Below are 13,715 nucleotides of genomic sequence, written 5' to 3'. Positions count from 1 at the left end.
GATATCTGGTGAGAAATTCATGTCAATAGCACTGTTTAGAAGTATATTTACTTTGAAAATTTGTGACATGTTCAATACTTATTTGATTCACTGTATATATAATATACGCAAGAAGAGCATGGTATGGAGAAACAACAGACCACCAGCCGATAGTCACCCTTGGTGCATGGTCCCCTGACAGCTTTTCAATGTATGTTTCTGCTTGTACGCTGCACTGTTTCAGAGATGAGCGCGTCAGACTGAAATAACCCAACTAGATTTTGATTCATGCTGCCTGTGGTTCAGGTAGCATAAATCGGGTGTCAGGTTACATTTAAATTAGATCCATATTCTGTATGTATTGAAATGTTCTCTGTTTGTGAAAAGCTTTTTTCCCTCTTACAGGAAAAGTGAACCCTACGCAATGTGAAGCAGTTACTATGGTAGCAGCTCAAGTTATGGGGAACCATGTTGCTGTAACAATAGGCGCTAGTAATGGACACTTTGAGTTAAATGTTTTCAAGCCTCTAATTGTAAGTTCTTCTACGTTAGTAATCCTACCATATTGTCTTTATTCCTTTCTGCAAGCTTTTTGTTTTTGCAATTTCATTTTACTATTTTTTTCCTCCTTTCTTCCATGAGCCATAATTTTTTGTTTTGTTTATGCCGATCTAATCATATGAAGGCTTGCTTTGTTTGTTTGTTTTTTGGTTTGTTTGTTTTTTGCCAAATTGCAGGTTTGTTCATTTTCTTTGTTTATCCATGTAATGTACAATGAGGTGAGGGATTCTGAGTGAGGTGTAATGGTGATGGGGAAAAAAAAAAGTTTGTGCTTTTGTAAAAAATACAGTTAAGAAAACAAACTGACCTTACTTTTTCTTGAGAAGTAACTTTTTTTATATAATTTTCTTATTATGTCAATAAGTTGGCCTGTGAGCGAAGTGATGATTTGTTTTTTGCTTTTTTTTTTCTCTTCTTTGGCAAGCTGACATTTTTTCAGATCATTTTTTTTTGTATTATCCTTTAAAGAAAGTAAGGATTGCAATTTCAGGCAGTCATATTTTCTCTTGATCATGTTTAATGTACAGATTTATATTTTGACGGAGTGGACTCTAAAGTAAATATTTATTCCAAATATGCATTTCTTTTTTTAAAGGTGGGTGTATGTATATATTTATGTATATATACAGTACAGACTAAAAGTTTGGACACACCTTCTCATTCAAAAAGTTTTCTTTATTTTCATGACTCTGAAAATTGTAGATTCACATTGAAGGCATCAAAACTATGAATTACCGTATTTTTCGGACTATAAGACGCACCGGACCATAAGACACACCCTGGTTTTAGAGCAGGAAAATAAAATTTTAAGCAAAAAATGTGGTCATGACACACTGTTATGGGGCGAGGTTCTGCTGCTGACACTGTTATGGGGGTAATGTCCCCAAATTTTCTACTAAGGTACCCCATCCTGGTAATGATCCTCCTGCCTTGTGTGTGGGCGTATGTATGTATGTATGTATGTGGGTGTGTGTGTGTGTGTGTGTGTGTGTGTGTGTGTGTATATATATATATATATAATGTGTGTGTGTGTGTGTGTGTGTGTGTGTGTGTGTGTGTATATATATATACATACATACATACATGCATGCATGCATGCATGCATACATACATACATACATATATATATATATATATATATATATTATGTATGTATGTATGTATGTATGTATGTATGTATGTGTGTGTGTGTCATATGGCCGCATTCTTCTATATACCCCATCCTGGCATATGGCCGTATCCTGTTATGTGCTCCTTTCCGGCTATATACCCCCATCCTACTATACACCCCCATCCTCGTTTATGCCATCATTCTGCTATGTACCCCCATCCTGCTATGTACCCCCATCTTGCTATATACCCCAATCCTGCTATATACCCCCATCCTGCTATATGGCCGCATCCTGTGGCACATAAAGAAAAACGTTCATACTCACCTTTCCTCGCTCCCTGCAGCATCGCTCGTCCTCCTGGCTGTGTCAGCAGCAGCGCCGCTGAGTGGAGCCGGCCACGATCCCTGCAGCATCGCGATCTCTTCCTGTCTGTGCAGGCCACGGCTCTGTGGACACATGCGCACAGCGATAACGTCATCGCTGTGAGCACCGCTAGTCTCCACACAGCTGCGGCCGGCACAGACAGGAGGACATCGCGATGCTGCAGGGATCGTTGTCGGTGAGTGTACGGATTCACTGCGCCCCGCGCTGATGATGATGAGCGGGGGGGCAGTGAATACAGCCGCACATGATCACTCCAAGCTGTAGTTGCCAGGGGTGATCACGACCGGCTGTTAATTATGTGCGCATCCCCCGCCCATCATCCCGCCCACCTGTGAGTGCCAGCTTCAGCTCTGAGAGATGGCCGGGCATATTAAATGAGCGGGCCGACGTGGTCACGGCAGGCGCTGCTGCAACCTGCTCATGGCCCAGATGACCCGATCCACCGCAGCACCCTCATTCCCCGCAGCCATGCCGTACATTCAGACTATAAGACGCACCCCCCAGTTTCCCCCAACATTTGGGGGGGAAAAAGTGCGTCTTATAGTTTGAAAAATACGGTAACACATGTGGAATGAAATACTTAACAAAAAATTAACTGAAAATACGGCTCATATGCTAGGTTCTTCAAAGTATCCACCTTTTACTTTGATTACTGCTTTGCACACTCTTGGCATTCTCTTGATGAGCTCCAAGAGTTAGTCACCGTAAATGGTTTTCACTTCACAGGTGTGCCCTGTCAGGTTTAATAAGTGGTATTTCTTGCCTTATAAATGGGGTTGGGACCATCAGTTGTGTTGTGCAGAAGTCTGGTGGATACACAGCTGATAGTTCTACTGAATAGACTGTTAGAATTTGTATTATGGCAAGAAAAAAAGCAGCTAAGTAAAGAAAAACGAGTGGCCATCATTACTTTAAGAAATGAAGGTCAGTCAGTCCGAAAAATTAGGAAAAATGTGAAAGTGTCCCCAAGTGCAGTGGCAAAAAACATCAAACGCTACAAGGAAACTGGCTCACATAAGGACCGCCCCAGCAAAGGAAGACCAAGAGTCACCTCTGCTGCGGAGGATACGTTTATCCGAGTCACCAGCCTCTGAAATCGCAGGTTAACAGCAGCTCAGATTAGAGACCAGGTCAATGCCATACAGAGTTCTAGCAGCAGACACACCTCTAGAACAACTGTTAAAAGGAGACTTTGTGCAGCAGGCCTTCATGGTAAAATAGTATCATCATAGTATCATAGTTTTAAGGTTGAAGGGAGACTCTAAGTCCATCTAGTTCAACCCGTAGCCTAACATGTTGATCCAGAGGAAGGCAAAAAACCCCAATGTGGCAAACAAGTTCCAATGGGGAAAAAATGTCCTTCCTGACTCCACATCCGGCAATCAGACTAGTTCCCTGGATCAATACCCTGTCATAAAATCTAATATACATAACTGGTTATATTAAATTTTTCAAGAAAGGCATCCAGGCTCTGCTTAAATGTTAGTAGTGAATCACTCATTACAACATCATGCGGCAGAGAATTCCATAGTCTCACTGCTCGTACAGTAAAGAATCCTCGTCTGTGATTATGATTAAACCTTCTTTCCTCAAGACGTAGCGGATGCCCCCGTGTTCCAGTCGCAGGCCTAGGTGTAAATAGATCTTTGGAAAGGTCTCTGTACTGTCCCCTCATATATTTATACATTGTGATTAGATCTCCCCTAAGCCTTCGTTTTTCCAGACTAAATAACCCCAAGTTTAATAACCTGTCTTCGTATTGCAGCCCCCCCATTCCTCTAATAATCTTGGTCGCTCTTCTTTGCACCCTCTCCAGTTCAGCTATGTCCTTCTTATATATCGGTGACCAGAATTGTACACAGTATTCTACGTGCGGTCGCACTAGTGACTTGTACAGAGGTAGAACTATATTTTTTTCATGAACACTTATACCTCTTTTAATACATCCCATTATTTTATTAGCCCTGGCAGCAGCTGCCTGACACTGTCCACTAAAGTGAAGTTTACCATCCACCCATACACCCAAGTCTTTTTCTGTGTCTGTTTTACCCAGTGTTCTACAATTAAGTACATAATCATAAATGTTATTTCCTCTACCCAAGTGCATGACCTTACATTTATCTACATTAAACTTCAATTGCCACTTCTCAGCCCAATCCTCCAATTTACATAAATCTCCCTGTAATATAAAATTATCCTCCTCTGTATTGATTACCCTGCAGAGTTTAGTATCATCTGCAAATATTGAAATTCTACTCCGCATGCCCCCAACAAGGTCATTTATAAATATGTTGAAAAGAAGCGGGCCCAATACTGACCCCTGTGGTACCCCACTATGAACTGAGACCCAGTCCGAGTACGTACCATTAATAACCACCCTTTGTTTCCTATCACTGAGCCAGTTTTTAACCCAGTTACACATATTTTCCCCTATCCCCATTATTCTCATTTTATGTACCAACCTTTTGTGTGGCACCGTATCAAAAGCTTTTGAAAAGTCCATATACACAACATCCACTGCATTTCCCTGGTCCAGGCTTGAACTTACCTCTTCATAGAAGCTGATCAAATTAGTTTGACAGGATCGATCCCTCATAAACCCATGTTGATACTCTGTCATAAGGTTATTTTTCTTGAGATACTCCAGTATAGCATCTCTCAAGAAACCCTCAAGGATTTTACCAACCGTAGAGGTTAAACTTACCGGCCTATAATTTCCCGGCTCAGTTTTTGTCCCCTTTTTGAATATTGGCACCACATTTGCTATGCGCCAGTCCTGCGGTACCGACCCTGTTATTAAGGAATCTGAGAAGATTAAAAATAATGGTCTATCTATCACAGAACACAATTCCTGTAGTACTCTGGGGTGTATGCCATCCGGGCCCGGAGATTTGTCAACCTTAGTGATTTCGAGGCGGCGGCGTACTTCCTGCTGGGTTAAGCAGGTAATATTCAAGGGTGAATTTATGGCATCACTGGTCATGTCATCTGCCATGGCATTTTCTTGTATAAAAACCGTAGAAAAAAAGTCATTCAGCAGGTTGGCTTTACCCTCATCCCCTTCCACCATTTCACCAAGACTATTTTTAAGGGGGCCAACACTATCGCTTTTCAATTTTTTACTGTTTATGTAGTTAAAGAATATTTTAGGATTATTTTTACTTTCTCTCGCAATGAGTCTCTCTGTCTCAAACTTAGCTAACTTAATTTGCTTTTTACATATTTTATTTAATTTTCTATAATTATATAATGCCTCATCACTACCTACCCTCTTTAATTCTTTTAAGGCTTTCTGTTTTTCTTTTATTGCTTCCCTTACAGCTCTATTTAGCCATAGGGGTTTCCTCCTATTTCTAGCATGTTTGTTCCCATAGGGTATATTTTCTGCACAAGCCCTATTCAGGATGCTCATAAAAGTCTCCCATTTGCTTTGTGTACTTTTATTACTTAGTACATCATCCCAGTTTATTGCACTAAGATCATCTCTCAACCGTTTAAAATTTGCTTTCCTGAAGTTTAGTGTCCTTGTAGCCCCTCTACTATACATCTTACTAAAGAATACATGAAAACTTATTATTTTGTGATCACTATTCCCCAAGTAACCCCCAACTTGTATATTTGATATGCGGTCTGGCCTATTGGTTAGTACAAGGTCTAGTAATGCTCCCCCTCTTGTGGGGTCCTGTACCATTTGTGAAAGGTAATTATCTTTCATTGTTATCAAAAATCTATTTCCTTTGCTGGAACTGCAAGTTTCTGTTCCCCAATTTATATCAGGATAGTTAAAGTCCCCCATAATAATTACCTCTCCGAGACTCGCTGCTTTATCAATTTGCTTTATGAGGAGATTCTCTACCTTTTCCATAATATTCGGCGTCTTATAACACACCCCTATCAGTATTTTATTATTCATTCTCCCCCCCCTTATCTCCACCCATAGGGACTCTACATTCTCAGTACCCTCACATATGTTGTCACGCAGGATGGGTTTTAAGGATGATTTTACATATAGACACACACCTCCCCCTCGCTTATTTGTACGGTCATTCCTGAATAGGCTATAACCCTGTAAATTAACAGCCCAGTCATAGCTCTCATCCAGCCATGTCTCTGATATCCCCACTATATCATAATTTTCTTCCAACAATATTAATTCTAATTCCTCCACCTTATTTGTGAGGCTTCGGGCATTAGTGTACATGCACGTTACGTATGACTCTGTACCTATATTCCTGCTTACTGTATTGACTGTCCTAACCCTTCCCCCCCGTACCACCCCCAATTTCATTACTTGTGCCCTGGTCACTATCTGCACTACATTCCCCTTCTATAAAGTGAATACCCTCGCCCCCCATTCCTAGTTTAAACACTCCTCCAACCTTCTAGCCATTTTCTGCCCCAGCAGAGCTGCACCCTCCCCATTAAGATGCAGCCCATCCCTAGCATAGAATCTGTAGCCAACTGAAAAGTCGGCCCAATTCTCCAGGAACCCAAAACCCTCTTTCCTACACCAATTCTTGAGCCACCTGTTAACCTCCCTGATCTCTCTTTGCCTCTCTGGTGTGGCTCGTGGCACAGGTAGTATTTCCGAAAATACCACCTTTGAGGTCCATGCTTTAAGCTTACAACCTAATTCCCTGAAATCATCTTTAAGGACCTTCCACCTACCTCTAACTTTGTCATTTGTGCCAATATGTACAATGACCGCTGGGTCCTCCCCAGCCCCTCCCAGTAATCTGTCAACCCGATCAGCGATGTGCTGAACTCGAGCGCCAGGAAGACAACACACTGTTCGGCGATCCCTGTCTTTGTGACAGATTGCCCTATCTGTCCCCCTAATAATTGAGTCCCCCACTACCAGTACGTGTCTTGCCTGCCCTGCACTCCTATTCCCCCCCTTACTGGAGCAGACACTCCTCTGGCGTTCAGAGGTCATGCCTTGCTGCAGCAATGCTACCCCTGTAATGACATCCCCCTCATCTGCCAAGTTTGCAAACCTATTGGGGTGTGTCAGTTCAGGACTAGCCTCCCTAGCACTTTTCCCTTTACCCCCCTTTCTAACTGTCACCCAGCTACCTACCTCACCGTCCTGCCGCTCCCTACTACGATCCTCCCCCACATCTGACCCAGCAAGCTGCTGCTCAGTGAGCAGCACACTCCTTTCCATATTGCTAATGCATCTCAGAGTTGCCAGCTGCTCATTTAGATCCAGTATCTGGGCTTCCAAACGTGCAACTTGCGCACATCTCGAACAACAGTATGCACCCTCGAACGGCTTTTCAAGGACTGCATACATGAGACAAGATGTACACTGGATCGCATTAGCAATAGTGGAGCACATTTTCTAATGGGGATAGCACTAAACAAATGTTAAGTAATTAAACAACTAAATACAAACAATTCTATTCACACTTACTTTTGCTCACACTTTGCTCACTCACGCTCACAATGAAGAAGACAGGCTAAAATTAGCTACTAGGAAACCACTGCTAAGGACAGGCAACAAGCAGAAGAGACTTGTTTGGGCTAAAGAACACAAGGAATGGACATTAGACCAGTGGAAATCTGTCCTTTGGTCTGAGGAGTCCAAATTTGAGATCTTTGGATCCAACCACCATGTCTTTGTGCGACGCAGAAAAGATGAACGGATGGACTCTACATGCCTGGTTCCCACCGTGAAGCATGGAGGAGGAGGTGTGATGGTGTGGGGGAGCTTTGCTGGTGACACTGTTGGGGATTTATTCAAAATTGAAGGCATACTGAACCAGCATGGCTACCACAGCATCTTGCAGCGGCATGCTATTCCATGCGGTTTGCATTTAGTTAGACCATTATTTATTTTTCAACAGGACAATGACCCCAAACACACCTCCAGGCACGGCTGTGGAGTCGGAGTCTGTATAAAATGCACCTCCGACTAATAAATTGGGGACAGTAGTTCAATGCAGAATGTGCTGAATATTTTTTCATAGGAATTTGGGAAAGTTATGAAATGTCCTATAAATGGCTGTTCTATTCCTGATCTAAGGCTACATTCACACACAGCGTTTTTGCTGCATTTTTTGAGGATACGTTTGTCGACTGCAAAAGCAGATCAGCTTTTTAAAAAACCGCATCACCTCAAAGGTTTTTGAGCTTATAAATAATGCTTTCAATAGCAAAAGCAGATTAGAAAAAGGCCACACGAGAGAGAGACACAGCTATTGGAAAATAAAATTCCTCTGGCAGCTGTTTATGTGGACCCAAGTCATCGTATACTGCTTGAGGATCAACAGCTTACTAAAGGAAAAGAAGCTTTGAGTGAGGTAGCAGTTAGGATGAGCGGCTACAGGACTGCCAGGCGCAAGAGGACTTGGGGCCTGACAGTGCTAATGCTGCCATATCTTCATCCTCATCAGATGAGGAGTTTAACTTTGACAAGTCTTTGGATGACATGGAGCAGGCAAAGCGTTGCCGCAAGGACAAAAATTTCACTCCGTCTCCTATAGCAAGTAGATTGACCAGATTTCAGTAAAATTTTTCACTTGCTCGCAAAGAAATAGAACAATTCAACCATTCATCAAAACTGACTGTGCATGAGGCAATTCCTTTATACCCGGAAATTGTTAGAGATGTTGCCCATGTGGTTACGGCTTTGCCTCCAACCCAAGTTAGTGTAGAGAGGTTGTTCTCTAGCCTTAAAATTATTAGGTCAGATTTGAGGTCATCTGCGAAGGAGGATCTGATGGAAGCAATTCTATTTCTTACAACAAATTCATAGACTGCACAAATGTTATTTACTATGTTCTTGTTGAAAACTGTTTTTTTGCCACTTACATAGTGTATTACATAGTGTTATATATAACACTATATAATAAACTATGTAAGTGGCAAAAAATAGTTTTCAACAAAAACATACTAAATAATATTTAGTATAATTTTATGATACAATAATCAAGATATTTAGAACATTAAAGATATTTATTGGAATACAACTTTAGAACACAAAAATCTAATTGTAAATATGTAATACAGTATGTAATATATATATATATATATATATATATATATATTCACAAGATATATATTTAATCTACTGTATATTACATAGTATCTATCTATATAATTGCCTTATTCTGTCTGTCTGTCTTGCTCCAAAATTGTGTCACCGTGACAGTGTCACCGTGACAGTGTCATTAAAGTGACAACTGTCGGATTGGCCGCCCCCCCCCCCCCACAGATTGGACGCTCGCCTTGGCCTGGCCCCGCCCCCCGCATGGATTAGCCGCTCTGGGCTCGGCCTGGCCCCGCCCCCCCACGGATTGGCCGCTCCCCTCGGCCTGGCCCCGCCCCCCGCATGGATTAGCCGCTCGCCCCGGCCCTCCGCACGCATCGCCCGCTCCAGCGTACACCGGCTTCCGGTACACGTTGGCACACTCTGCCCCGCCCGCGGCGGACATAACCTTGCGATGCTGGGACCGTGACGGAGCCGGTGTTCGCTGGTAACCATGATACATATCGCGTAACTATAGGAAGCGCTTCCCTTAGTTACCCGATGTGTATCATGGTTATCAGCGAACACCGGCTCCCGGTACACATGTGCAAGGAGCCGGCATACGCTGCGGTCAATAATGAAGTGTCATGCAGCGGTGAAAGAGTTAAAGACACTGCAAGACACTTCATTATAGGCAGCGGGCACCCCCAGAAGAGAGAAGACAGAAGAAAGAAGTCCCCGCAGTCATACTCACCAGACGCCGACCGGGAGCAGGTGAGCGCATCAAGGTCCTGCAGCGGCGGAACACACACACACGCACTCACATAAGAACAGACACACATCAGATCACACTCACTCTCACACACACCTCACACACACATCAGATCGCATCCACACACTCACAACATCTAGTGATATCGCTTACTTCTCGGCGGCGATACTGTGCGTGCAGTGACCTTCCAGGACCTGCCGGAGGATCACATGGCCGGAAGCATGTGGTATCTCCGGATGTTGTGAGTGTGTGAGCGCTTATGTGCGATATCGTCAGTGTGTGCGTGTATGCAATTGGATGTGTGCGTGTATGCGATCGGATGTGTGCGTGTATGCCAGGGGTGGGGAACCTTTTTTTTGTCGAGGGCCATTTGGAAATTTCTACCAACCTTCGGGGGCCGCACAAAATTATAAATGTTTAAATGACCCTGCTATATTGGGTGAAGCAATTAATTAACTGGGGGCTGGGGGCACAGACACCACACGCGGGGCTGGGGGCACAGACACCACACGCGGGGCTGGGGGCACAGACACCACACGCGGGGCTGGGGGCACAGACACCACACGCGGGGCTGGGGGCACAGACACCACACGCGGTGCTGGGGGCACAGACACCACTGGAGGGGCTGGGGGCACAGACATCACTGTGGGGAGGCACAGACATCACTGGGGAGGCACAGACATCACTGTGGGGAGGCACAGACATCACTGGGGAGGCACAGACATCACTGTGGGGAGGCACAGACATCACTGTGGGGAGGCACAGACATCACTGTGAGGAGGCACAGACATCACTGGGAGGAGGCACAGACATCACTGAGGGGGGAGGCACAGACCACTGGGGGGGAGGCACAGACATCGCTGGGGGGGGCTGCACGCAGGACTGGGGGGGCTGCACGCAGGACTGGGGGGGGCTGCACGCAGGACTGGGGGGGGGCTGCACACAGGACAGGGGGGCTGCACACAGGACTGGGGGGGCTGCACACAGGACTGGGGGGGCTGCACACAGGACTGGGGGGCTGCACACAGGACTGGGGGGCTGCACACAGGACTGGGGGGCTGCACACAGGACTGGGGGGGCTGCACACAGGACTGGGGGGGCTGCACACAGGACTGGGGGGGGTGCACACAGGACTGGGGGGGTGCATACAGGACTGGGGGGTGCACACAGGACTGGGGGGGTGCACACAGGACTGGGGGGGTGCACACAGGACTGGGGGGGTGCACACAGGACTGGGGGGTGCACACAGGACTGGGAGGTGCACACAGGACTGGGTGATGGGCTGCACATAGGATTGTGTGGGGGTGCACACAGGACATTGGGGGGCTGCACACAGGACTGGGGGAGGGGTGCACACAGGATTGGGGGGGTGCAAACAGGACTACTGGGTGATGGGCTGCACACAGGACATTGGGGGGCTGCACACAGGACTGGGGGAGGGGTGCACACAGGACATTGGGGGGCACACTGCGCTGAGAGTTTCATGCAACTCTGGGGGAGAAGGTTTACAGAACTGGTGTGGGGAGGCACAAAGCATTGGGTTGGGCACATAGCAACAGAGGGTCGGCGCTGGACTCACAGCAGCATTGCATTCACATCACCGGAGTGCAGGAGCCGGACACACTGCATCAGAAGGAGAAGGCAGGCACTGATCTCCGGAGGGCAGGGGACGGACACACAAGGCTGGAAGCTGTGAGGCTGCTGTGGACCCGCCCACAATTGGCAGTGGCCGATGGGAGAACACATTGCAGCACAAACAGCAATGTGTGGATTTAAAGGGCCGGTGGCAGCAAGACCGCGGTGACAGCACGAGCACTGCCTCCCCCGGGAATCTGCCCAGGGGCCACATAAAAGGTCATGGCAGGCCGTATGCGGCCCGCGGGCCGAAGGTTCCCTACCCCTGGTGTATGCGATCGGATGTGTTCTGATTGATGAGTGTATGCGATCGGATCTGTGAGTTTCGGCAGAAGGCAGAGGAGCACGGCGTGCAGCACAGCTGCTGGGACCACCTACCGGAGGGCACAGGGAGAAGTGGGGTGTGAGTGTATGCGATCAGATGTGTGCGTGTATACTGTCTGATGTGTGACTGTGGAGCACGATTGGGAAGTGCACAGCATGGGGGATGGAGCACGATGGGGGATGGAGCATGATGGGGGGTGCGAGGCATGGGGGATGGAGCATGATGGGGGGTGCGCAGCATGGGGGATGGAGCACGATGGGGGGTGCGCAGCATGGGGGATGGAGCACGATGGGCGGTGCGCAGCATGGGGGATGATGCACGATGGGGGGTGCGCATCATGGGGAATGGAGCACGATGGGGGTGCACACCTCCCCCCAAAACACACACACAGCGCCACACGCGCACTGCACAACACACCACACACATACTGGGAACCACAAACACCGCCCTACACAGACACCCACACACAGACAACGCCGCACACACACAACACCCAACACACAAACACCGCGGCATACACAAATATACGCACATACCGCGCAACACACACACTGCACAAAACATACCTCCCCCAAAACACACACACGCACTCCACACCCACACAAACCGCGCAACACACAGAACGCTGCAGACACACAGTGCTCCACAAACAACGCAACACACACAAAGCAACACACATACAACACCACTCTCACACACCCCCCCCCACCCAGACAACACCCAGAACATTTACAGTGCCCTACACAAACACTGGCAACTACACATAACAACATCGATATATATAACAAAAAACATACATTAACTACACAATAAATTCTAGAATACCCGATGCGTTAGAATCGGGCCACCTTCTAGTATTACATATTTACAATTACAGTTTTTGTGTGTTCTAAAGCTGTATTCCAATAAATATATTTTATGTTCTATCCAAATATCTTGATTATTGTATCATAAAAATTATTAAAAGTCTGATGTTCACATACACATGTTCATGTACTACAATAAATTTTTCACTTAACTATAAGCAATATATGAGTCGTAGCCGGAGTCGGTGCAAGGGAAATTGAGGAGTCGGAGTTGAAGGTTTGGCTTACCGACTCCACAGCCCTGCCTCCAGGCTCTGTAAGGGTTATTTGATTAAGAAGGAGAGTGATCTGGTGCTACGCCAGATGACCTGGCCTCCACAGTCAGCAGACCTGAACCCAATCGAGATAGTTTGGGGTGAGCTGGACCGCAGAGTGAAGGTTAAAGGGCCAACAAGTGCTAAGCATCTCTGGGAACTCCTTTAAGACTGTTGGAAGACCATTTCTGGTGACTACCTCTTGAAGCTCATCAAGAGAATGCCAAGAGTGTGCAAAGCAGTAATCAAAGCAAAAGGTTGCTACTTTGAAAAACCTAGAATATAAGACATATTTTCAGTTGTTTCACACTTTTTTGTTAAGTATTTCATTCCACATGTGTTTTTATTGATAGTTTTGATGCCTTCAATGTGAATCTACAATTTTCAGAGTCATGAAAATAAAGAAAACTCTTTGAATGAGAAGGTGTGTCCAAACTTGTGGTCTGTACTGTATATGTATGTGTAATATATTATTGTGTGTGTATGTGTGTGTGTGTGTGTGTGTGTGTGTTTATTTTTTTTTTACTATAATTTTTTTTTCTATAAAATTGACATTGGATTGGTTTGTCTTGTATTCTGGAATACCGCAGGCAGCATGTAACAAGCACTGGCTGCATGATCTCATCCAGGTATATTTGACTTTGAAAGGCTGTGACTTTTAATGAAGAAACATACTTTAAAAGACTCTGGGCACTAAGCCATGCTGGAGACTAGTCAGACAGGCTGGTCCCAGTCTCTCCCTTTTCACATCTAATAGATACATATTTATTGGACATTTCATAACTTTCCCATACGAAAAAATATTAAGCACATAAGCACATACTGCATTGAACTACTGTACCCAATATATTATA

At 45.6% G+C, this 13,715-nt stretch overlaps 1 protein-coding gene across 2 annotated transcripts in view; it reads left to right on the top strand.

Moving 5' to 3' along the window:
• Window positions 1–13,715, top strand: part of FH (fumarate hydratase) — a 280,161-nt gene that overhangs the window by 232,775 nt on the left and 33,671 nt on the right. For both annotated transcript variants that reach the window (XM_075338213.1, XM_075338212.1), the window contains one exon: window positions 385–512. In XM_075338213.1, coding sequence (XP_075194328.1) covers window positions 385–512 — 128 coding nt within the window. The remainder of the gene's footprint in view (window positions 1–384; window positions 513–13,715) is intronic.

The sequence above is a fragment of the Anomaloglossus baeobatrachus genome, chromosome 3, assembly GCF_048569485.1.
Source record: "Anomaloglossus baeobatrachus isolate aAnoBae1 chromosome 3, aAnoBae1.hap1, whole genome shotgun sequence".
Taxonomy (NCBI): Eukaryota; Metazoa; Chordata; class Amphibia; order Anura; family Aromobatidae; genus Anomaloglossus; species Anomaloglossus baeobatrachus.
This window is presented reverse-complemented; position numbering and strand designations above follow the sequence as displayed.